The sequence below is a fragment of the Coptis chinensis genome, chromosome 6 (assembly GCF_015680905.1).
Source record: "Coptis chinensis isolate HL-2020 chromosome 6, ASM1568090v1, whole genome shotgun sequence".
Classification (NCBI taxonomy): Eukaryota; Viridiplantae; Streptophyta; class Magnoliopsida; order Ranunculales; family Ranunculaceae; genus Coptis; species Coptis chinensis.
In genome coordinates this window covers 68,442,825-68,470,106 of record NC_141461.1, presented here as the reverse complement: position 1 = coordinate 68,470,106, position 27,282 = coordinate 68,442,825, and the positions used below count along the sequence as shown (strand labels likewise).

The 27,282-nt window shown below is 38.9% G+C and overlaps 2 protein-coding genes and 2 long non-coding RNA genes across 4 annotated transcripts; 2 read left to right on the top strand and 2 right to left on the bottom strand.

Annotated features, from left to right (window-relative positions):
- The first annotated feature begins 4,859 nt into the window (after window positions 1-4,859).
- LOC147494119 (uncharacterized) lies at window positions 4,860-6,092 on the top strand. Its single transcript, XR_015199644.1, has 3 exons — window positions 4,860-5,148; window positions 5,231-5,297; window positions 5,386-6,092. It is a non-coding gene; the product is annotated as an uncharacterized LOC147494119 (long non-coding RNA).
- Window positions 6,093-10,028: 3,936 nt separating this feature from the next.
- On the top strand, window positions 10,029-10,993 carry LOC147494118 (uncharacterized). The gene is made up of 2 exons (XR_015198934.1): window positions 10,029-10,407; window positions 10,542-10,993. It is a non-coding gene; the product is annotated as an uncharacterized LOC147494118 (long non-coding RNA).
- A 276-nt stretch (window positions 10,994-11,269) lies between these two features.
- Window positions 11,270-17,228, bottom strand: LOC147494117 (eukaryotic translation initiation factor 4B2-like). Its single transcript, XM_086566377.1, is given in 4 exon segments — window positions 11,270-11,507; window positions 12,077-12,597; window positions 12,600-12,627; window positions 16,099-17,228. Coding segments are annotated over 4 exon segments (1,620 nt in total). The 5' UTR covers window positions 17,145-17,228; the 3' UTR covers window positions 11,270-11,482.
- Window positions 17,229-20,670: 3,442 nt separating this feature from the next.
- Window positions 20,671-22,788, bottom strand: LOC147494116 (GPI-anchored adhesin-like protein). The gene has a single exon (XM_086566376.1). It carries the CDS (start codon window positions 22,689-22,691, stop codon window positions 20,967-20,969), a length of 1,725 nt encoding a protein of 574 aa, XP_086422502.1. The 5' UTR covers window positions 22,692-22,788; the 3' UTR covers window positions 20,671-20,966.
- Window positions 22,789-27,282: the final 4,494 nt, after the last annotated feature.

The window sequence follows — 27,282 nt, the reverse complement described above, 5'->3', positions numbered from 1 at the left end:
CCTCGTTACGAGCAACACCTCACAGCTGCAAGCAATGTAACAACAAGACGCTTATGCAAGCTTACCAAGCATGTGCAGGGAAGTCGTCACTGCAATGTACCCACCACGCTTTGATCTACGCAATATACTCACACGTAACTATGCTCAAGCAAGCGATTCACACATAATAGGGAACAACCAACAAGCGTTAGCATACACACAAACAATGACTGCGCTTAGCAGCACATAGCAGTTAGTCGAAGTCTTTGAGACTACTCAGGAAATCCAACCCGACTAAACAATATTTGTCCTCACATGAGCGCCCCAAAACAGAATGGGATACCAGGTCACTCACAGTACTTGCACATACAAATAAAAAGACGAACTGCCCAGGTTACCCCAGGAAACCAGCTCTATTGTATCACAGCTTATAAGCTGACAACAATACATAACAAACTTACAACTTGCCATCTCTGGGCTCCATAATTAGTTCTCCAGGCATCAGCGACTCATCAATCTCAGCATCTCTCCCAGTCACCATCACAGAAACTTCATCCAAGTCTAAACTCATCAACACATCGGCAAAGAAGATCGGGCCATAGCGGTAGCACAATCTCCGGCATGACCTCTGAGGCAGCAGGAGCGCCACTCATCACTCCCGGTACCTGTTCTACCCCGGTGTGAGATGTACAGCGTGCATGATCTGTCTTCAAAGTGTTGTAATCTGCCTCTAGTTCAACGAAATCTGCATCTAGAACGTCATAGGCTTTGGTAGCGTCCTGAGCAACCTTCTTGCAGTGTAAGGTATACTCGTTCAGCCTACCAATTTCCACAGTCGCTGCTAGGACGTTCTCTTCCGCTCCCTGTAGTTTTTGCCTCAAATCTTCATCTTCGGATCTTTTCGGCATCTTGGCGGCTTCGGCTTTGATGAGCTTTCTTCAGATCTTCCAGTTCCTCGCGTTCCATCTTCGAGGCTTCCTGGACATTTTTCAACTCGTCAGACAGCTTCACCACCGCTTCTCTATTTGCCTCCGCAAACTGGGCAATCTCTTTCAACTTCTGAAACCCACTTACCAGCTGCAAAAACACACGCATGGTTAATCGCCACAGAATAGCAGCGTGTATACGAAAACAATTACATTAAACAAAGATCGATACGCATACCAAGCATTGCGCAATCTCCATTCGCCTCAAGTTATCAGCCAACCCTTTATCATCCAGCTCCTTACGGTTGCCATCCACCGCTATCTGTTCTAACAAGCAACCCGATATCTTACTCAATCTGAAGCTACAATCACTGCGCTTTATAATTCGTTGTGATCCATGCTCGTCCAGAAACACAAACTGTCCTTCTAGCTCGTCCGCAACCACAACCGCCTTCCCACTCGCCTTGCGCGGAGCTTTCGCTTTTGCCACCGGACTGGATTCACGCCCCCGTCAAGGCGCACTGGACCCCGCCCCAAAAGTGGCCAAGTCCATGACCTGCTCAGGTCGTGCTCCACTACGGCGAGAAACCATAGCCCCAGCCGGACCACCATCAGAACCGCCCCCTGCGCTGGAGCTTTCCCCAAGAGCGGGCCGCGCTACTTTAGTCACTCGAACAGCGTCTTCCTCAGAGACATAGCGCGGCCTCTTCTCCAACCTGCTCCTCGCTCGAGGGTTGAAAACCACCGTTTCCAACTCTACAGGCGCATCGATCGAACCCCCTTCAGGACGGAAGCTCGATCCTCCAGCCCCTGAGGCACCACCTCTAGCAGGTCGCCTCGTGCCACCATGCGCCCGTTGCCTCTCCTCTCGCGTTACCAAGTCACTCGTTCGCGCCTCCATCACCTCTTCCCTTGTTTGACCTCGAGCTCGATCTTTTTGCGCCTTCCTTTTTTCCCGGATCGCAGGTCCACCCTTTTCCACAAAGAAGTGTGCAACTTCAGTAACCTTTTTTGTTTTTCTTCACGAGTCAACCGCGCGAACCTCTCTATCTCCCCACGATCAGTTCGCTTCTTCACAGAAAACTCTGCAATCAAAGTAAAACAAGGGCCTGTTAGAACAACTATCAAACGTTCCGTAAAGCAACAACAGAAAACGTTCCTACCCACCGGATATGTTACAAATCCTAGTTCGCAATATACACCCGTCCACACAGTAGTTACCAACTAGCAACAACGGCCTCTTGGTCCAGGCCTCATTGCTTACTCCATCGATCACAGCAGAACGCGTCGTCATGGTTTGCAAGCTAAAGTTCAGATTCCCAGATCGCCTTACCACATAGTGCTCCACTATGTCGGATACCCCTATGTCATATTCCCCACTCGCATTTAACAGATCAAACACCTTAAACAATCTCCAGGTGTTACCAACGAACTGACAAGGAGACTTCCAACAATGGGCCAGGAAGTCACATACCAATTTCGAGAACGGTATTTGCATATGCGCTTTCAGCTGGCCCTCACAGATTATTATTCCACCATTCGGCGGATTGTATTCCTCACTACGAACATTTTCACTCAGCCGTGGTTCGTATATCTCCAGGTCGGGGACATTAATCCCATACGCTGCCCTCAGTTCGGGGAACGAGTCTACAGCACGACGGTTTACACTTCTAAGGGGCACATCACTTGATGACGACATCTCCCCTCGACCTGACGTACTAGCCACGCCACCTTCTGACCTAGATCGGGTATTACCCTCATCTACCCTAGCTTCCTCATCCAACTCAGACTCAACTCCAGCACTTACTGCTTCTTCGTCCTCATACTCTCCGCAACTTAACGATATCTCCCGAACTTCTTCTGATCGAGTATCATCAGAATCAGACATTATAACGAGTCTTTTTTATCAATTACGCACGCGTAAACCCTACAACCTTACAATGACCTACGTATTTAACAAATCGCACTTCAATGAGAGGAATGCAAAGAGAAAATGGAAAGATAATAGCGGTGAAGCACTCACCGAGGAACCCTAGCGTTTTTAGGAAGAAGCAAACACAAAATACCTTTTGTGATTCTCCCAAATTTGATTTTGTATAAACCGCCCGTTCAGTTACCAAGAAGTTATGATTACAGCCTATGCTCTAGCCCACACACGTGTTCCAAGATACTGTCTTTTCAGCAGTTCCGTATAACGCGCTGACACGTTTCTTCCTCAACTGCTACGATCATGTCACGTGCATATCACGCCACAGCTTCCCTTTTCCGCCAAATTATCAGGCCACATGATTCAAAAGTTGCACCATCCCAGTCGAATCGTCCACCCCAGATCGCTCATGCTCCACACGTTCTTCCATTTTATTTTTCTCTCTCAGCAGAACGTTTCCCGTAACATAAACACTCTACTGAGAGGGGGCTGTGTAGGGGAGTGATATCCTCATAAGGTTATCATACACGCGTATAGCATAAGGCGACCTCCAAGACCGACCTGTGAGCAGTTCCCTTGTGAACACGCATGTAATGCGGCGAACTTCGTGACATCGACCTCCAAGACCGACTTCGCGGCGCGTTCTTTTGTGAACACGCGTGTGCGCAAATTTTAAGCTTAACTTCGGGACATCGACCTCCAAGACCGATCAGTGAGTAGCTCCTTTCGGTAGGTGGTATAAACAAAGATGGCTCTCTGACGAACACATGGCCAAAGACGTAACCGCTAATAAGGTCACCACCGGGGTAATCATTACCAAAATCTTATTGATCCTTCTCACCGGGAAATAAGGGCGACCGCGCCAACTCCCAATCAAAGACACACGACTTATAATATAACTAGCCCAACACTCATTCACGATCTCCACCTTTACATCGTACAAAGAGACACACGCGTGTCCTGCAGATTGACATTTTCTTAAGCCTATAAATACCACCTGTTTGAACTACGTCGGACCTGATTCCTCTCTCCCCCAGAAAAGGAAAACCAAAAGAGGATACGTAGGCAGCTCGCTCACAAGCGAACTCGGTCCCTCCAAAAGATCTCAACTCTCTTCCCTCATCCCACGCAATCATCAAGGAAAACCAAAACCCACCTTTACATTAATGATCCATCTTTTTTCTTTCTAGGCTTACCATAATTGGATAGACAAGAACGAACTTGCAAGATTTATCATTGATTGTCAGGTACCTATTAATTAATGTTTTAGCTCCTGAAAGTTTTGAATTCTAGAGTAAATGACGTTCTTGGTGTTGGATGCCTTCTTTCTTGTAAATGCAGGACAAGGAGAATGGAGGAATTTCCGATAGACCCAATTTTGCTGTTGATGTCTTTCATACGTATTTCGGTGTTGGAGGGAGAAAACCATCTTTCATATGAATTGGCGTAGTTTTTCCTGGATAAATCATCTTGCTTCACTTGCTGAAGCAACTACAAGAGCGTTCATCTATGATCCAACGCTATAAATTCTGGCCTGAAAAACTACGTGCTTTGTGGACTGAGAGAAATGTTGGTAGGTTGACATCGTCACATCGACCCCCTTTACCTGAGTGCTACTTGAAACCAGAACCTAATCCCTGTCTATTGACTATTAATATTAAAAGATGTAGGAGCCAAAACCATTTGACAATGTAGTTTAGTTTTTATTACGCCTGGAAGCTACCTTTCTACTACTAAAATTTTGGGATAGCTTAACCTTCTACCAACTTTAAGCCTGACCAAAATCAACTAAATTTTGAGTAATTGATTCTAAGGGGACGCTAATATAAGGAGCTCGTCAGGTAATGAGCTCATGGCCCAAAAGAGACAACGATCAGATAAAAGATTTATATGAAGCACACCATGGCATAAAAAATATGCGACAACTGGTAGTTTAATAGCATGCAATTTCCTGATATACTGAAAGCATGATAGTATTCCTTTTGGCTTACAAATTAAAGTAAGATTAGATAATCCGCCGCCTCTGTTGTGTGCACAAATTAAAGTAAGATTAGATAATACTCCAAATGAGAAAAGAGGAAGAGTGCTCATTCCTTCTTCCCAGCCTATTTTTTTTCACCATTGCAATTAAAACGTACCTGCTATAAAACAAATACAACTTTCTGAAGTTTTCATTCAATTTCAGTATTCACATTATGGGGATTATTCTAATCCTCTCATGTATAATTGGACTAGTTGTAAACACGGAGGTAATCAGTAGAGGAGGTTTTCCAAATGGTTTTACATTTGGAACTGCTTCATCAGCGCGCTTACCAGGTACATTTTTACTGTTTTAGTACTCTTACTCTGACTCTGAGTATTCGTTGCCTGAACATAAGTTTTTGAATGCTGGTGGTAGTTTGAAGGAGCTGTAAATGAAGGAAACAAAGGAGATAGTATATGGGATACTTTCACTCGGCGCCCTGGTATGAACTTTAAGAGCTGCAGAAACATAAAGTTGTCAATATTAGACGAAGACTCCACGTATTGATCTCACTTTCATCATTCTGACAGGTCGAATCATGGACTTCAGTAATGCAGATACAACAGTCGACCACTACCATAGATTTAAGGTAACCATTAAAGAAGCTTGTTACGAGCTCAGAAAGCTTGATATTCTAGTGAGAACTTACATTTCTGTTAATTGAAGATATAGTACTAAAAGTCAAAAGGAAAACATTGTCAAAGAGCTCATTTACAAATAAGCTATACTGAAAACGGATCGAATATGTTTGATTATTACAACATGTTATCTAACATGTAAAGGAATACATTCTTTTGAAATCATTACCATTACCAATAAAAAAAATATTCAGATCACCATTACCAATTACATGTAAAGGGTCTGTCACTACAAATTCCCCATCGGAGGGTAATTCCGAAGAAAAACACCCCCTATATATTGCTTCTCAACGAAGTTACCATCTTGACTATATGAAGATATCATACTGCTGCTAGTGCAACTAGTCATTGGAAATCTTGGTAAATGACCAGATAACGGATTGCGACTCACGTTGAAGTAAACCATACATGGAACTGGCAGATCCAAGCAAAAGATTTGAACTCAGATCCAAAAATGAAAGATTTCTACACAGTCCCATTCCTCGTGGTATCAAACCTGTAAAATAATTCTGTCCAAGATTAACTACACACAATTTACACCAACGATTTGCTGGAGGGTGAGGGTTCCAGAGAGTTAACTTTCCTACTCAGACATGAAATTTCGCGTTTTTTCTATTTTAGTTTCTGAAATAGTTTGAAATTTTAAAATTTCACGATTTTTATCAGAATTAGATCTGATGATCTCAGGATGATCTGAGGCACCAAGAGGAGTGTGAGATAAGAGTTGCAAAATAAGAGTGCCACTCTTATCTCACACCCTTATTATTGAGTGGCAAAAAATATAGTATTATTATTGAGGAGTGGGGGCAAATAATTCAAAATATTTATTAGAAAATTTGTGGAAGGCTCAAAAATTGAAAGATTGAGTGTTGTATCGAGTTAGGGTCTTCACAACCAATTTCAAATGACTATTGTTGAATAAACACATCAAATATTTTATACGACTTTATTCCTAGTTTCGTTTTTTTTATCAACTAAAAATGTTTTATTAATAGGTCAACCTGCTGTTATAAGAACTCCACTTATACGAATTTCAAAAAAACTCCACCATGAAAAACAATATATGAATTATAAACTGATTTTTGGAGGAAATGTTCTCCCCACAATATATATCCCCACAATATATATCATTTTTAGAAAAAATAAGCACATATGAAGATGTCTAGACGTATCAAAATTAGCTTACAATGTTATAAAATTATCCAACGGCCCAGATTTTTCAAATTTCAAAACCACTTTTGACAAGGTTAAACATTTTCGTTTGGACTGATTTTTTGTAGGGAGATTCTCTATTATGATATGACTATTTTTACCAAAAATCAGCCCTTAATTCATTTTATAAATCCACTTTTGGTGGTGGAATTCATTTAGAGTTCATATAAAGCGGAATTCATATAACGGAGATGCCAATACCAATCAATCGTACATGGCTACATATATACAGAACTAGTACATTACAGATGGGCTACAAGAGATTAGAATCAACCCTCCCCAAAGGCCAAAGCCATGCACTCCTATCGCCTTGTAATCAGTTAGCCCATGCATTCATGGGCAGACCACGGACTTGGGCAATCTGAGTCAACACAACCGTTTTATGGCTTGGGGGTGCAATCTATGCAAAAATGAGTAAGGTCCTCAACCTGTATATGCTACATTGAAACAGAGCACTGCAGGTCCATCTTAACACTACTTATGATCATTCCTAAGCAAACTTAATTCTTTACTGTTTAGTCTCTACTTAGCTTAATAGCTTTCCATATATAGAGCCAATACATGTGTTGTATAGCCCAAGCTCAGGTATGACACACACCCAATTAAGTACAAGAAACCAAGCTTATACACACCAAGTTTTCTCTAGTTTATGTAGCCTTTAGTTTTTTCTTATGACCAGTCAAGTTTTGTGAAAACAAGAACTTACAACCGGAAGTGGGATCGTCTGAGATTAAAGATACGTCTCTCGTCACCACAGTTATTAGAATTATTGTCTAGGTTTTCAAACCTTAAAACCCTCCTAAAAGCTACTAACAATGATAGTGAAATATGAGAGAATTGAATAAAGAAGAGTCATTTACGTGGAATATTTCTTTAAATTTCTGCACCTAATATGTAGGGAGTGGTTGCACTCTCGTAGTGCAACTCGAACTAGATCTAGTAGCACTTATCAAGTACTTAGGGCCCAAGTCCAACATCTCGCACTCACCCATAGTGCGACACATGTACATCATTCTCATTATCCAACCACACCACTGAAAAACTTTTATATCACCCTGGTAGGAGTGGCCGGAGCAGGCTTAATTTGGAGAACCAGGACTCATGGACTGATTTCAGAACTGAATGCATGGCTATAGTTCCTGGTGTACATTGAGAAAGCTGAATCACAAGTATGTCTTGAACTTGGTGTATGTATGTCTTGAACCTGAATCACAAGTAGCTAGCAGTTCAAGCTTTTGTAGGGTATGTCATGCCTTGGTAGCTGGAAGCAAGATGGCTACGAGAAATTAAAAAGTTATAGGAATGAAGGATTATTAGGTACTCATACATGGCATGAAGCCAAACGGTTAGCAAGGAAGGAAGCTACACTTGATCCATCCAGGCATCCAGCCCCAGGAGTAGTCCTGTGGAACAACGTCAGGCCATACTTTGTTACTAGAACAGAGATCCCTTTCACTGTAAATGGTAATATTAGGGGAAGAGCTAATCTTTGCCAACCATTATCTTAACGAAAATGTTCCACGAGACTACCATTTGGGTAAATATTTATATTATTCTCTGCATCCTTGCAATGAATCATGCTACAGTTTCATATAGGAGGAGGTAATTAACCTAAGCCGATGCTTATTCTGAAATGAAAATAAAATACAGGCAAACAGAGGAGTTTGTGTTCTCTTAAAGAGTTTATCATTATAATACAAATCGATAATTCAGGCTCTCGGCGATATTCCCTACTAGGTGATTGTAAATTAAATCAACTGTCCTAAATTTATGTTTCCCTAGTGGGAGAATCAGATAAATGTTGCCCAAATCACAGCTGATACGACCATCCACGTTTTGTTAAAACTAGAGCTGGAGAGCTACATACTGTGTGATTGGAGATCTCATCTCCATATTTGGAATTTGTGCGAACATTAACATATCTATATTTATTTCAATTTTTTGGTCACAGAGGATGAGTGAGTGTCTGGTTGACAGGGAGATCCGATCCTTACCTTAGAATACAACAGTGTGAAGGCACACCGAGCAATCTAAGGGTAGTCCCTTTAATGACCGTACATCATTTGAAAATGGTGCATAAACTCTGAAATTCCTCTACTTCTCCATTGAGAAGAATTTGAGAGTCACATGACAGTACCTACGTACAAGTTGACACAGTCAGGTGCTCAGTTTCCCAAGTAGATTCAGATTTCCTTGCCGCTATACCATTCCTATCAGTGGCCATCTTCCAAAGTAGATTGATCAATTACTTTTCTTATCTCCTAATTAGTTATCCTAGTACCTTTTACTCAAAGCCCTTATCCATCTGATACAAAATGCACGCCTTAATTAACTTCATTGAGCACTTTATCCTGTGAGAAAGCTTATGACTCAAAATCACGTTACTCGTTTTTTTCTCACACTACACTGTTGTGTATGGTGTCATTTTTCAATTCAAAAGGCCAAACCAATTTTTTAAAGAAAATACCACCAGCTCCGGCCACACGCTTAACAAGTACTCCAAGCTGTCGAACGTGAGCTAGATGCATGGAGAAAAGAAGATATATTGGCTTTAAGAGTATCGAACACCTGAACTGCCACCCGACATTTAAGCAAAAGATGCAAAATTGCCTCCTCAAGGCCACATAACAAACAATTATGTTTATCCCTCGAGTTTGCATGTTGTCGACGCAGGAAAAGAGATCCAACTTCGGAAGAAAACTATTGAGCAAGTCTTTCTCCACCTGATATTTTGATTGGAGGATCTAACCGAGAAAGAGCCAGTTTTATCCCAAGACCAGGTCCTTGATCCTCGCTCTCTTTTTCTTTTGGCTACTCCGAAGGAGTTCCCCATTCATTGATGAGTGCTCGTGTGAAGATAACAAGCCACCAAACTGTTGCGGTATATAATTCGAAAACTCGCTTACCATCCCAACTTCCATGTTGAGAATTCATAGAGAGGGGAAGCAATTAGACAGTACTTTTAGAGCGGTGTGTGTGTCAAATGAGGTCTCGGCTCCACTTCCCATTATCACGTAGTTCCTTTCTTGAAAGCGAAAAAATTATCAATCCTTTTCAATTTTCACAAACTACAGCCTTGTGGCTGCCTTTCTTTCTTAGGCCACAATCAATCGTTCTCAACCTCGTACTTGGCACAAACAAACAACACCAGTTCATACTTAATACCTTCTTATCCACATTCCAAACAACGCTTTCAAACAGTTTACCAAAGCCACTTTCTTTCAAGGAAAAAAAGAGTTTGTTCTACGCTTACAAATGAAACTTCCACGCAATAGCTGAGGAATAACTGAATAAGAATAACGTATCATTACTATGGCCACTTCAGGCCCATTATTGGCTAAAGCCTCTCAGCAGGTCAAGCAATCCTGCTTTGTGCTTTCTCTACAATTCTAGCTCCTAAAAAAAGTCAGAAAGAGATTCATCAACCGTGACTTCGAAACCTGTTGTCGACACGCGAAGTTTGAATCCCATTTCTACCTACAACCGAAGCCGAACTTTTCTGAACATATCTTCAAAAGAAGACCAACTTACAATATGGTAATGATTAGCCCTCTAGCCGTATTTACTTTACAGGACTACTGGTCTGGTGTCTGCGCACTCAATCAACAGTCTGTTAACATTTTAGTCCATGTAGCCGAACAAGCAGAGCCACACACAAACGAAAATCGCACAGAAGTGTAGTGAAGCATGAAACAGAGAAAGGTACTTTTTTTTTTTTTTTTTCTTCGCGAAACTAAAATGTACTGAACTAGCATGTGTCAGACGGAAACATGTCAGATGATATATAAATTTTGGTGAACTCCAATTTATGAGATTTTGAATTTTGTTTTTGTAAGAGCTGGCTGAAGGGAGATGTACCATTTAGGAGGCAAAACTGGTTATTACTGGCGCTGGAACTGCAAAAAGAGCTTATCCTTGGAATCCAAATGCTCATGAAGTAGATAACATAGGAGTAACGAGATAAAATGGAGAGAGAGATTACAAAGAAGAGATTGAGAGCATATGAAGATAAAGCTGCATATAGCCACCTTTCCCGGATACTAAAGAAAGTAGTCTTCTACAAACATGAGTACATGACCACGTACATCTTTATATACTTCACATACTCTTTCTATAATGTTTTATCTCCTATTTCCCGGAACTTATATCCCTGAATCCAAGCACAACCTCGGTATCGCGATCGCGCTCTCACATTTGGCAACTTTCTTTTTCCTTTGGGTGCATGCATCCAAAATTTCAAATGTGCTAAATGTAAAATTACTAGTACTTCAGATTAGATAGTTCTGCACCTCAAATACAAGTAGCCCCAACCTGCTTTCAGCTGAAACAGCTCAAGACGTAGTGAGAAATTGACAAAAATATTCAACCATTAAGCAGTGGGGAATTCACAAAATGCACAACCATTAGGGGAAATTGCTACTCTGACACTTTCCACAGAACTAACTACCAAAATCATGAAAGCGAACATTCAGTTTTATCAGGATAGACAAATGGGAACCAAACCCAACCCCCACAATAAACACGAGATGAGTTTCCCAAGAGTAATGTACAGAATTCTGCAACAGAGGAGGAAACATGTCTTAATGTCAACAATAACATACGTTAAGAGTCTAGTCTCCAAAACAATACAGGCTGCTTGCCTCAACATGCAAAAAATGGCAATTCTACACTGTTAGTCAAGCGTGACAATTAGTGAAAACAAACCAGAAATAAACCTAATGCCATTCTGTTCTGGCATCAAAAAGAAAAGTAAAACCCATTCAGCCGCGCAAAAGCTTCACCAACCCTCCCTCGACCCTGGCCTGCAAAAATAAAATGACAGAGGTATTATCAGCATTTGGACATGCTTTGAATTTACACTAAAGACAATTTTTTCCTTTTTGATGTTGTACGTAGTATGCATCAAGGACCCAGAAAAAACAGGACCAGACAGAGATATCATCCTTTTCACTTCATATGCTAAATCCCAACTTCAACAATAGAAGGTCAGGAATATAGTTCAGCAGGTCTACCATCAATCAGTGGGACTATTATTTTATCAATAGCCACAGCTTTCACAGAAGAGGCAGTGTTACAATTATATATATATATATATATATATATATATATATATATATATATATAATGTCGCATGTGTGCAACTTCAAACTGAGATGCAACCTAAGATCACTGATATAAAGATTTTTCGTGTAACAAAACCCAAAGAACTGTTCTCTTTTGTTTCAGAAATCCACCAAACTTGGATGCTTATGTAAGCAAAATCAACACAATCACTCTTCTTTTCACCTTTGATTTTTTTTTTTTGCTTAAATCCCGATCAAAATAAAAAACGGAAGCAATAATACAGACTCAGAAAGTTATAATGTCGCACCTGTCCTCCCTGCTGCTGAGAAATCCTCTTTCTCTGCCACCCTGGAAACCTCTTCTATCATCTACAGGTCTGGTCCACGCATTTCCGTCCCGCGGATCGAGGCCTATCAATGTACTCAGCATTTCCTGTTCCACGGATTGAGGCCTGTCCATGTACTCAGCATTTCCTGTCCCATGTGATTGAGGCCTGTCCATGTACTCAATATTTCCCACGCCGCGTGATTGAGACCTGACCATGTACTCCACATTTCTGTACTCATCTGACCTGCCCGACTGAGAAGGTGGTCTGTCAGGAAAGCTTACAATTCTGCCCGCCCCAGAACCAGGCCTTCCGGAAGCTTTCTCACCAAAGCGAACTTTGTCATCCAACTCACAGATCAGAAGCTCTAGATCCTTTTCTTTGCTAAGTAGTAGCTCACTCAAACCAGCTTGCTCTACAATAGTACCATGAATAGGCTCCACATTAGCATTTACCACGCCATCATTCTCTAGTTCCTTCTTCAGATGGTCTATTTCTTCTTTTTGAGTAACTTTTCTTCCATAGTCTCAGGCCTGAAACATTTCTTGAGCTTAGACATTCAAATCAATGAACTTAATTTTGATATAAACATTACTGAACACCTTGAACCATATACAAATAGAACCAATTGACTGGTCTCCATAAATTTTATGAGCATTGCAGTGCACAAAAATGAGATATCAGTATATGACATATGAGATATGACTCAGGAAAATGACTCATAATCCAATAAAACTTTAGATTAGTTATGATCACAAGGCTACAATCCCAAGGAGGAACATATTAACATTAGGAACTCCAGTCTGCTAAGAAGCAATCATCATCTTCAAAGAAAATGTTCTGACAAGACCAGACATCATCACATTCAAAAAAGCCCAAATCCTGAACATCCTCTAATTTAATGTACCCATTGTTTCTCTGTGTGATTCAGGTGTTTCCATTAAGAAGTGACAAACTGAAATTGAGCACATGGGAAACACCAACTGGTTAAACAATTCCTTAAGGCCTGTGCTATTAAATCGGGCGAGTACGGACGAGTACTTTCGATGGGGAATCGCTACTTTCGGTACCTAGCCGACCCGACCAACCAATTACTCCCCGTAAGTGATCGGGTTCAAAATCGCCGAGTGTCGGCCGAAGTTGCCGATTTATGAGGAATCGAATCGGGCGAAGTTACTCACCATAAATCGGTATATAAAAGAAAACCAAGATTTTTCTTTTTTCTAACCGCGAAATCAAGTTAGGGCTTTTCTCCAACCGCGAAAACAAGCTCCAATTCCAACCTCTTCTCTAGCCTCTCTCCAATTCCAGCCGTGAAAACAAGCTCTAATTCCAAATACGTTTTTTTCTTTTTCTCCACTTTCTTTTTTTCTTTTTCTCTCTGTCTCTCACTCTCTCCAGTCTCTTCTTCTCTACGTTTTTTTTTTTTTTTTTTCTTTCTCTTCTCCTCTCCAGTCTGCCACTCGCCCACTCTCCACTCTCTTCTCCTCTCCAATCTCGACTCTCCACTCTCTTCTCCTCTCCAATCTCGACTCTCCACTCTCTTTACAAATGCAAACGTCGATTTTTTTTTCCCCGATAATCTTCACAAAATATGTTCAGTGAACACTATGTGGTGTATTATGATTTTTGAGAACCCACTTGAATACTTGATGACAACTTAATATAAAAAAAATAAAAAAAAATGTGTGACCCATGTTTTGCATTTGTAACTATGACAAGTTAAAGAAAATAAAAGATTGAAAAAACAATGATATTGACTGAAACTTTAGTAGTCAAATAACTATGGACAATGTCAACATTTCTATAGCATATTGATAGCAAAAATTTTGTACAATGTTGTATGCCACATTGCCCAAATACATGTACATGCTACATATAAACATATAAAAATGAAGACATCTCGAGTAATCCCGATTAATCCCGACCGAGTAGACCTACTTCGCTACTCGCCCTCCACCGAAAGTAGCGGTTTAAAAAATCGCCGAGTAATCCCGATTAATCCCCCATCGAGTAGACCTACTTGCTACTCGCACCTCCATCAAGTAGCGACCGAGTAGCGATTTAACTACCCATTAAAGCCCTCATTAAAAAAAAAAAAAACAGAATATTTCTGACATCTCAAAAGTTCTTCACAAAAAATTTTACCAAGTACTACTTGGAAAACATAGAAATTAGGAAAGTTCAAATGCTTTGACCTGTCATGGATGTACATGAAGCAAATGCACATAGAAAAAACCAACTGGTGAAACAGGTCAACACAGGGACCATCTTCACGGAAAACAGCATATTTTCTATATTTCAAAGGTACCTTAAGAGTATTTACCACGTACTTCTTGAAACAAACAGAAACTGGGCCAGTTGCTCTTTTGTCAATCAAGATAACAAAGATAAGGGAACCCAGAAGCTTTGGCTTTCAAAATTCAATTTTTGACCGGTCAAGTAAACTTAATGACAAATTGAATTATGAAAGTGAAGGCTCGGTAGAAAAGGTTCTGAGGGAGTAGAGATGCAATAGTTGTTAGTGAATTGAAACGAGATTTCACACCAAAGCAAGTTCCTCATCATATAAAGTATTTATGAGTGTCATCGGTTACTCCTGGATGCATCTTAAACATTTCAATGCAGTTCTCATATTAATAAGATTTGCATTAAGTATAATACAATGCAAAGAGAACAATAGCAATCTGAAGTAAACACAAACATATTGAAGAGCATCAATCTATATATAGAGGAACATAAGAATACATCATTTCCAAGAGATATGAAGATGCATAACAAACAAGAATGTTGTTTGAAACAGTAAAATATCTTAGCTAATCACGAAACTAGGAAAATGTAAGATTTTGTTATCATTCAAATGGTTTGCTATCTCATCCAAATAATTAAACTAGAAGACCACCATCAACACACAGCACACAATAACAACATTATTATTGACCAACACCCCTGCAATCAGAATACAAATTAGGCAATCACACCAAAGAACACACGATTACACACGTCATGTTGTTAATGCCTGAAGGCAGATGGCATATACTGCCTGACACATTTAGATGGCTTTAGAAATGTTACACAATGTCTAACGGAGGTGAGTAAAATGGGTCAGGAGATTTTGAGTGTTAGCATCCTGTGAAGGGAAGACTATTATACTATAATGGTAACAATTTTCTTGGAAATAAAATATGCATAAAAATAAGGTTGAATCTTTTTTTTTTATCGTAAAAATGATGTTAAATACAATAAGAAAATATCAAAACTACCACTAATAAGTTGATATCAAAAGTAAGATAAAACAACGTGTGCTACAATAATAATTCCATGGGATTGTAATTCAACTGGTCAGAGTAGTGCCCTGTCAAAAGTCCACACGTCCAATCTACGCAGACAATCAGGCCTTTGGCAACTTATGTATATGTTGTCAACAAAAGTTATTTTTACAAAACACCGTCACAATCCACTCCTATGACATCCAAAGTTTCATTTCATAAAGCACCTGAAGTTCTCTTACAATGATAAACCATTTAAAATAAAAGAAAAGATTCAAAACACTTACGCAATGCAGTATCAGTAGTTATACACCTTCCAAGATTCATAAAGTTTCTCTTGTAATGTAGGCCTCCTCAGCCTACTTCTCCTTGACTAATGAAATTTTACTCTACTGAGCAAAAAAAAAAGCTCCATAAAAATACTAAAATTAAGTAAGATGTTGTACCTATGATAACCAATGGAAAGCTCTTGAAGAATCTTAAAAACTATTTCAAAACTTGTGGCCTTATTTGTTATCAAGAGACACTGTACTGTTATATAAAATGCTGACTGTGGTATACATTCATAATGTGACCAGCAAAAATAGATTAACACATGAGAAATAACGTCCCAACACACAAATAATCGCCTTCAATGATAAAGGCCACAAGTGGTAATAATGGAACCAGATGTATACAATACCAAACCAACACTTAACCTACAGAATAAACAACAATAAGGAGCAAAACGCAAACCTGTCAACACCGCGATGCTCCAACTCAAGATCCATCTTTCGCCAATCCTTCCCTTTCTCTTGTAGCAAGATTTCTCGAGGCTTGGCATCCCCAAAGGGATTCACCTTCGGCCTAGCCTTCGGTATCCCTTCCAAACCCTGAGGTGCGGGACTTTCAGGCCGGTTTGAATGTGCACTTTCAGGCCTACCAGAATGAGAACTAGTTGGCCTACTACTAACATTCTTCCTAGCCTCAATATCAGAATCCAACTTCTTCCAATCTAAACCTTTTTCAGCAAGAACATCCTCCCTCGGACGAGCTACACCAAATGGACTAGGCCTACTAGAAGCAGCAGCAGTCACCTTCACATTATCATTCAACACACCACTCGGTTTATCTAAAACCAACCTAGTCCTCTCGCGATGATCTCCTCCATCCCTAGGTAATGGTGGTGCCAAACCCCTAACCCATCTATCAGATTCCATACCAGCTGTATCCCTAAAACTCGAGGAGGGTCTCACCACAATAGGTTTCTTACCTAAAGCCCAATTATCCACCTCATCAGCTCTAGACCCACCACTACCAAGTGAACTATACTTCCCTTCTTGTCTTCCACTATAATCCATCCTAGAAATAGGTTTCTTCCCTATAGCCCAATTATCCACCTCATCAGCCCTAGACGGGGGCCTTCTTTCGTCATCGTGGTCATAACCACCAGCACCACCCCATGAACCCTCACTAGCACTAGCACTAGGCCCATAAGACTTAAACTCCATTTCTTGAGCTGACCTCTCTTTTGGACCAGTGGGTAACCTAAGCATTTTATCAGGGGTAATCCATTTGTTACTTTCCATTGAAAAATCATTACTACTACCCATGTTGTTAAATTGTTGTAGATTCATGGTTTGTCCTTTTTTCTTCTTTGGTTTTGTTACAGCGGCGGCTTCTGTTAGACTTGGGAAAGCCGTTGTTGGGTTTGCAGAGAGGCGTTCACGTTCACGTTCTTCGGCTTCGGCTTGTTCGGAGTCAGCTGCCCAAGCACCAACTTTCCAGACATTATTTGACATTGTTTTGAAATGGAGCCTCAGCTCCTCTTTTTTTCCTTCTTCTTGGCTTGGTATTTGGAAAATGGAAATCAAAGGTTTTCTTGCTTTTTGTTTTTATCTTCACTTTGATATTCTCATTATTTTTATCGGAATATATCGGTAATATCCCGAGTTACGCTGCTTCTTGAATTTATAATTTTATATTTCTATGACTCTATGACAGATATATCAATTGCTAGTGATTCTTTCACTGTACGTGTCAGAACTCAGAACATATCATTCATTTCTTAAAGCAATGCTATATTTGGTTTGTGAAAAGAGTAGTAGTGAATTGAATTACGGAAGTGGCAGTTATGCACACGGCAGCATGTTAGCAGGAAAACACATTAGAGCGACAGACCACCGTATTAATAATGAATTTATTAGTTTTGGTACATAAGTTGACACAACGTGGTAAAAAATCCGCACGAAAAATGTCCATTGATACAAGTGAATTGGACCACAATCCCATGAAATTCGCTTTCTCATAGAAAATCCAAAATTTTCCTCTAGTAACCTAAAAAAGACACAGCAAAACGGATTTAGGATATAAACTTGGGTTATTTAGGGATGATCCCCATTATTATCTACTCTTGAAGGGGTTCACGGTTTTGTGCTCGTCAGTATTTGCCCAAAAGCTTGCACATCAGCAACAATGTTGTGAGTACTAAGATTTAGTGGAAATAGTCACAGTTCACCTACATTGATTTCTTAGTCGTCCAATAGAGAGACCAATCTTTCGATGTCCCATTAGAGTTCATGGGATAATGAAAATAAATATGCTTCAAATTAGTCGTCAAATCTTTTTGAGCAAAATGTTGGTTAGATACTTAGATTAGTGGTGTCTGGCTGTAGGATACTAGGATATGGTTAGACGTAAAAATTTTGATGGACCTATTGCAGTGGCACGCCGCACGCGTTGGTGTTAAAATCATTGCATAGCCTACAACACCGGCCTAATATATTTCCCTAGATAAAAGTTCTGCTTTTGAAGCTGCTGTTTTGTACTAAGAAGTGAACTGTAGGGATTCTTGTGAAGTAATCATGCTATCATGTGGTTTGTTGTGCCAATTTTGCAAGCTTGGTGACACGTTTAAAAGTAGTAAGATAAAAGATGTGCAAGTCTTACCATCTCCTCATTATTATTTCGAAGCAACACCTATCCCCCATTTTATTGGTTGACTTCCAAGCAATCCATCGGATCTCACTTCTTTATGAAGAAAAAGAAGAGGTACACTTACCCAGTTACCCTCACTTCATTTTCTGTATTTAACAAAAGGAGAGACGCAGCACAATGACCAGAAACCAGCTATAGCAAGATTAAATGGACGTTTTATTTAGTATGATCTCGAATGCCGTTGACCATCAACAATTAGCTGGTAAACAAATAAACAAATAGACAAATTAAAAAATAAAGGAAAAAAACGTTTTTCGTTATTAGAATAAGGTCTAACGTGACACTAACAGAAAAAGGTCTAACATTTGTGTGGCATGTCCTTCGCTTATATCCACAAATGATTTTTCTGAGTAAAGGGTGCATAGATAACATAACTTTTTCGCCGGACTTTTGGCAGTGGTGGTCAGTATGTTCAGCACTAACTTTGACTTCCATAAGTTCACTGAAGCTTGCATGAAATTCAAGAACAGGAGTCCCATTTTGGTTTTGAGACACATGGATTGCAGAAGAAGCAGGTACCTTGCTTGCTTTATGGAAAAACAGGAACAGAATTATCTTTGAGGAAGAGGAGCAAAATTTTAGCTTTTGTAGAACTGAATAAGACAGCACAGTAAGGTAGTGTCTTTTCTAACGGGTACATATGGATAGGATATAGACGCAATTAGAGCATTCCCAATGCAAGTCACTATAAAGGAAAATTGAGAGTTTTTACTTTTGAATATTAAAAAATTCTTGTCCAATGCAAGAGTGATAAAGTCGGTGACTTATAACTAAATCACAACAAGAGTAGCACTTGCTACTGAGATTTTCACTGAGTTGTGAGTTTCGAACGGAATATTTTATTCCGTCTCGTGTGTTTTTTTTTAAATTTTTTCGATTTTTTTTTCAGACAGAATGTTTCGTTCCGTCTTACATATTTATTCGGTTTTTTTTTAATTTCAGATGGGATGTTTCATTCCGTCCGACGCGTTTTTTCGATTTTTACATTCAAACGGAATCAAACATTCCGTTTGAAGTTTAAAGTCATCTCTGCATTAGACAACTTTTTCTTGTTTTTCACCACAAAAGTAGCAAAGAAGAAAAATAGTCCTACGTAGAGGTGAAAAAAAGTTGCTTGCATTGCATTGGGAATGCTCTAAGGAGGTGGGACTCAATCCTGGACCAGAACTTCACCAAAGACTAAATCCTGCACAAAGCAACCCCGGACCCAGGTATTGTAAAGATCGACTGCAAGGTGCTTCATTGGGTATTCCTGGGCAATCTGGCAGAGGGTGTACCAGAGATCACATGAGTAATTTGGAGATGCCACTAAACATTCGCGTTTCTACAAGGTACATGGCAGAGTGTCATATTATTGATAGCATTGAAGAGGCCGCTGACAGAGAATGGACTACTCTAGTGTGCATGGAAACAGATTCAGTGGAAGCTGCTTATGCTTTTGGGTCAGATAGATTATTAGACTATTAGAGAAGATATCAGGCTGGTCAAGTGCTGGATCACCTCAGCATCGATGAAGCTGAGTCTAACTTTCCTGCTGATGAAGCATCTAAATGGGGAGTAAGGTTGCAGGTTCAGGAAACGCATATGTTTGAAGGAAGACCTGATTAGTTAACCAAGCGGGAATCACCTTTTGTAGTCTACTTCAACTGTTATGGAAGGTTTATGCATATGATTGGCTGAAATAAAGGGTGCCTGGCTAGTAGGGATCTTGCATATTTAACAACTGTGCATAAGCAGCCACCTTCCTGATGTTAACTTTGTACCCCCCAACCCTTTTCCTTCTTTTATGAAAGCTAAATCTTACCCACCAAACCATAACAGTAATGACTAACACACATAACATAACTAGAACAGAAGGATCGCATAATAAGCGCTGACAAGAATCATCAACTTTAACAACTAGGCCTACCAGTGGGCCTAACATTTAACTGCTAAAAGAAGAGGCGGAGGGAATTGGGGATTCTAATTTTCTCGAATTGTTATATGTCATAGTTTAACTTCACAGTTTCAAACGCACTTTATACAATAATTGCTTGAATACCCAATTAACCTAAGTTCAAAGTGGGAAACATAATAACATAAGCAACACTGTTAAATTTGGCGATTCTGGTAATAGGGTTTACAACTACAACTACAGCGAGACAATACACATACAATAAGTGGAAATATCATATAAGCACTTGCTATGGAGAATGAGTACAAACTAAAATTAAGTGCCAATTCAACAGATATTCTTGATTGAGGATGACAAGCATTAGCTGTCGTGCAAAAGAAAGCAAGGATTGTATGTACTAGTTTGTCTAATGCGAACATGGAAATGACACTTCATAGTTGGTGCATTATTCTAACAATTATCTTTGCAACTCCAGAGGTTTAGGAAAATTTTATGCATTTCAGTAAGGCAAGCATCTTTACCATACAAAAAAATTAATAACAACAACAATACAAGTACTTCAGGGGTTTGAATTGCACCCAGATGCATGTTGAACTAAGAGACAACAAATACATGGTTACCTTCAAATGGTGATTCTCAATCTTCCGATTTTGAAACACAATATCTAAGCTATGTTAGTCTAGGACTATTTAAGAGAAACAGTGGAAAGGAAAGGGAGCAGTGCAAGGAGGGCTTACTCTCTAAACAAATGATTTTCGTAGCACAGATTCCAACCTGAATCCCTTGAGGTAATTAGCTCACCTCCTCCTTCTGTGCTTATAGACTCTGCACATGAACTTGATATTTCAAGAACCTTTCCGTTGAATGGCTTGTCAGTTTCAGGTTGCTCGGACACAACTTCATTTTCCAGAACTTTATCAGATAAACTTTGATCCAGAACCACATTCTCATCAAGTTTACAACTAATGTTTTCTTCTTCTTCTTCTTCTTCATCGGATAACAATCGGCAGCAATCTAAATCATCCATCTCGAATATTCGATTTACTAATCCATCCCTCCAAGATATTCTCATTTCAGACTGTGAAGAGTTTCCACAACTAGCATTTAAAATACCCGTGGGCCAATCATTAGAGTTCTTTTGAGGTTGGGTTTTATCAATAACATTGGACCGCGGTGTAAACTGAAAACTGAAACCAGGCAGTGGCAGAACATCATCTGGATCCCACATTGATATTCGACTCTTGGGTGATAAACTTGTTGCCGGATGAATATTTGACATTCTATCGAATTCAAGCCAACTTTCTTTCACATTCTTAAGCCAAGGCAGTTCAACAACACAGCCATTGGAGCTCGAATTTGATTGAGGAGTACAAATCACGTTGTAACTGCCCAAAGAGTCTTTCCCACTAGAAGGAGACATCTTTTTCAATGGCGATTCAAATCGGCAAGCCTTCTTTTCTTTTGACATCACACCTTCAGATCCCAAAAAACCTTCAAAGTCAAGGTCTGCACATGGAGAGACCAAACAAGCACTTCTTCCACTATTACCCATGTTACTCGTACTCCCACTGCATAGAGACATATCTGACGAAAGCCCACGACCAGAAGAACATAATGAAGAAGGAGAATGAAATGGAGTAGACCCATCCTCAACATTCTCCTTATAATCACTCTCATCTTTACCCGGCGGCAATATCCAATGCATTGAAGCTTCAATTGGTGCAGGGATCAAAGAGAGCCTAGAATTGTTAACAAACCCTCGAAAACTATCATCATCATCATCAATAGGAAAACCATCTTTTAACAAGTATCCTAAATCCTTCTCTCCCTCTACAGCTAAAATCCCTCTTGGCCTACATTTCCTCTTGTCAGTAACCCCAGATAAAATATGACCAGCACCAAAACAAGTAGATTTCGACGACGTAAAAGTAGACCCACATTGAATCTCTGGAGATATTGATGCTTCAACAGGAGGGGTAGTTGCATTCTCATCTACATCAACATTCTTCCTATCTACTCCAGACCCACTTACCACTTTCTTCACCATAGGAGTGTGGTCATTATTTTCTTCATCACTCATTCTTCCAAATGACCATTTGGGATGTGGGGCATGTTGCGATTCACTAAAGCTTAAATCTTTACTATTTTCAGAATGATTCAGAGATGGGGTTCTCTTCATTTTGGGTGGTTTTAAAGATTTGGGAGTTGATTTAAAGGGTTTAGGCTGGTTTTTAGATAAAAAGAATCTTAAACAACCCTTTGGAGCTTCAATTGAATAAGAACTACTAGTACTACTAACACTACGATTATTATTACTACTGGAACATGCATTAGAAGAAGTAGTTTTTGTAGCTGACCTGGTTGTGTTGAGATCTTTTAATGGATTCCGAGGAGTTGGGGTTGTTGTTTGAAGTGTAGAGCTGCTGCTTTTGCTCTTCTTCGTTGTTGATCTCTTCATTTCTGTTGCTGATGGTTCAGTAATTCTACTGTTGAGATTGTAGACGAGATCTCATTTTATTTTTGAAAATGGATGGAGGGAGACTCTAAATTTTCACCCCTTTCCTAATCATCATTTACATTGCCATGCCATTGTTAAATTTAAGGCCCGCATTATTCATGGCAAAGCGCGATGCGTGGTGCGCTCCTCATTAAAACTAGTATACTGCGTGGCAGTAGGGAGTGAGCGGAGCTGCGGCGGAGGGAGAGAGTTGGGTGATAGGGGGAGAGAGAGAGAGAGGTGGGCGAAGGAGAAAGGTATTTAGGCGAAAAAAAATAAGAGAAAAGATGAGGGACAGATTGCATTTAAACCAACCCAAGTTGGTTTTGTCTCTTGATAGCCCCTTTTCCCAAAAAATCGTTAAGCCAGCTCACTTCGATGAGACGGAGAGTAATAAAAAAAATAGATATAACAAATAATAAATATGACATGAATTATCATTGATTTGCTTAGCCAAACAATAAAATTAATTATATGTAATTGTAAATTAAACATGAAACCATTGAGCAACACTCATAAAATCCACGAGTCATTTCTATATCATTGTAGTTATTTAAAAAAATATATAAAGCAATAAGTAAATAGCAAAATAAAACTTGTATCTCTCAATATAATCTAGCTCAACTTCAATAAACTAAAAGAGTTAACCGAATTGAGCCAAAGAAGTTCTCTACGAAATAGAACACGTGATTCAAATTTTGGAATCCCGTAAAACTTCATTTAATCCATTTTTGTGTCTTCTCTCAATTCATACAACTTGACAAAAACTAATCAAAATTAAGTTTAGAGTGTACTCCAAGATGCAACTTATTAAATTTGTACAATTTCTTGTATCATGCAACAATTGAATCGAGTGTAAATGTGTCACGTATTGCAAAAATTGTAAGAAAAATCGAAAAAACTGTAAATGTTGATAAGGCGCGCGCCTTGCACCTCAACAAAAAGCACAAAAAGGCACAAAAGGGACACGCCTTATGTTAGCTCCCGCATCGTGGTTAAGGCGAGGCACTAAAATGCACCTCACGCCTTAGGCGCGCGCCTCTTTGCTCCTTAACTACACTGGTTTACCCTTATTATTATCGTGATATAGACTTCATATTAGAATAATTTATAGTAAATAAACCATATTCCTCTTCTCTATCCCCTTGTTTTCCAAACGCACAAAATGCATCCTCTTGCAAATAAGGTTTTCTCTTAATCCAATTACAGAAATAAGAGTTTAAAATGTACTTTCTCTTAAATAGACAGGTTCATGGGGTAGCTTATATAGTGTCTTGAACAATTTTTTAATTTATGCGGCAGCTTATATACGACACTATATAAGTTGTGTAAGACACTATATAATATGTCCGTTAACGGATAGTCCATTTAAGAGAAAGCCTGAGAGTTTAAAAGAGTAATCAAATAAGATTTATTTTCTCGTAATCATTACTTGTTGTAATACTACATACAAATGTGTTGTTATGATACTAACAAGTCGGATGAAAAATAATAGTATATCTCTTTTAATCTTGGGAGCCTAATCTGCTTTTGCACCAGACAGAAACATTCAGGATAATCTCATTTTGCTCGTGAACTCATTAGAGGTTATTCAAGAAAGCATGGTCGAAAAATTGTTCAGTCAAGATTGATATTATTTTAAAAAGTATTTGACTTAGTCGATTGGCATGCTGTGGAAATGATTATGCAAAAATTTGGTTTCCCTCCTCTCTGTTATAAAAACAGCATATAGTTTTTAAAATATGTATGAAACATGTCTTTACTTGGGTTTGAACTCTTGACCTATTCTTTTTACTACACTTTAGTGTGGTACTTTAGTCCCACATTGGAGAAAAAACTTGAGATTGCTCCAGAAAACCTTGCAAGAGGGGGCAAATCCAACCGAATGGGCTTGTCTTTTGCAAAACTGGTTTTTTGGGCTTTCCTTTTTCTACGCACGATCTCCCTTAATCACTGCAATGTGATTTGTGGATTTGGTTGACTGCTTGTCTCACACACTTTTTACAATATTCTTCTTCTTTGTTTTACAACTACGTTTTGATACTACTAGAGTGCATCTGAGAGTTCCTGGAATCCGCTTGAGTGCTATTTGGAGGGATCCTTTGTCGTTGAATCCTAGGAGGTGTGTGTTAATTAGAGGCCGTCAGCTTATATACCGGCGGCAATTTCACCTTCAGGACATGCATATATTGTTGATTTCACAAGCCTCGAATGTTCGTGCTACTACTCCATTTTATTGGTTCTTTATATATTATTGTTGGTTGGACATCAGGTAACAATATTATTTTTCTAACAATCAAGGGTGAAACTCAATTCTATTACTTCATTACTAATCGATAGAAAAGCATGGCAAGTCATCTATCAAGCTTGAAACTTTCGATGGAAAGAATTTTAAGCGCTGGCAGATGAAAATGAAATTTTATTTGACTACCTTGAAACTTATTGAATAGACTACTGGTAGTAGACCTATTCCTATTGAAAATGAACATGAACTTGCAGGTTCTGCTTGATCAGTTCCCAAATGTGCATTTTATTACCCATATATTGCTGCATTACAACCATTCTTATGCTTAACGAAAAGACAACTGATAACTTTTATTATCTTTTTCAGGTTAGAGAGTATTTCAGACCGCTTATCATAAAAGCTGCGTCTTAACACTAAAAGGAGCCTTAATCACGCTTATTATGAAAACCAGAAGCTGCTATGACAAAGTGCTGTATAAGTCAAAGTCAATGGTCAAAATCAAAGGTCAAGGTCAAAGGTCAAAGCCCTCAATTCAGAAGACCAGAGATGGAGGCCCTTATCTCAAAATATGACATTCTCCCAAAACCTACCTTGGTCAAGAAGAAATCAAAAAGCAAAAGCAAAAGTAAAGTGTGAGGTGTCTAATTTGTAATAGAGAAGGGCAAATATATAAAAGGCAAAAGTAGGGGTATAAAACCCAAAAGTAAGGGAGAGAGAAACCATTCATTGTCTTAGGATCCAAACCATTTGGTTTGTTTAATTTCTTGTCTAGTTTTTCAATTCAAGTTTTTACTTTATTGTTTGTTTTATTTCCTTTTAATCAAAACTTATTATTTTACTTGTTCTTATTTCAATCTTTAATCAATCTTTCTTTCAATGTTTTCAAGTCATTTCAATATCAACAACTAAAGCTTTCATGTTTTTATTAGCTTAAAACCAATCTAATCTATACAAGAGTCTACCTTTCTTCTTCACATCTCCCACACTCAAACACTAAACAATTTAGGATGAACCTCACTTCTAAAACAAACTCTTTTGAAGTTACCACCACTATCTAAAGCTTCAAATGGCGTCGCCGTCATGGATTGAAGGAGTGAAAGTGCTTGGTTGAGAATCTAAGAAGGGAGCATCATTCTTATCTTTCTATTTCTATTTTTTTTCAATTTTTCGTTATTTTATTTTATTGATTTTCAGTACTGATCTACTTTCTTGTAAATCAGGGTGCAAGACAACAAAGCTGGAGAGGAGTTGAAGTTATAGCCAAAGGATCCGAACTTCACCTAAGTCTTGCACGCAACCTGATCACCTCCAGGCGTCGTCCAGTTTTTTGGCAGCTCAGTTGGTTTTTGATGAATAGTTGTACTCCGAGCCCAGATTTTGTAATAGAGTAGAAGAAGTCAGTGGAATTTGTTTGTAATAGTTAGAGATAAAAAAAAACAAAAAAAATTATGAAAAATTGGTTTTTGATTGATTTTTTATGATGAATATGAGTTAAACTTAGTTTAAGTCATATACTTACCAAGGGATTAGAGTTTTAATTGCCTTGGGAAGTTCAAGTGTGTTAGTCATGTTGTGGATCATAGCTCACACACTATGAATCAACTTGGTAATCAACACTCTAAGTCCATTTGACTCTAGTTAATCTAGGTTATTAATCTAAAACTAGTTAATTTATTAGATTAGTATAATACTAGTTTAGTTTTAAGTTTGGGCCCTTGAAGGCAAAGTTATATAAATTATCAAAAACCCAACTTGTGGCTTTTTAAGTTATTGTAACTTAAAACAGGGTAAAACTCGAAAGATTGGGTGTCACACCCCGAATTTCAACAGAATTCGAAAAAACAATATTTGTTCCCGACTCATCGATTTTCGAGGTGTGATGCACTCTCAACTCCCAAAACCCATAATCAGTTTAAATACGTGGATAATTAAAAACCAATAAAAATTTTCAAATAAACAAAAGTCCTCTTCATTACCAAAAACTCACAACTATGATTAAATTACAAATCTCCTTTCAACCCTCTTTAATTATAATAACAACTGAAAATACAAAACAACATTTGTCTCAACTAAAATCTATTACACCTTATGGGGGAAAAAAACATGTCCTGAATGCGATGCTAACGCAAACCACAAGCAGCAACCAACCTTCTTCAACACTAATCCTGTCAAGACTTATCAACTATGTTCATTTAATGAACACACCCGATAAGCAAACATGCAAATCGGGTCAGCATTATAAACAATGTTGGTGTGAGTAGTCCTAAAATACAACATATACTTCATATATTTATATAATAAATAAGG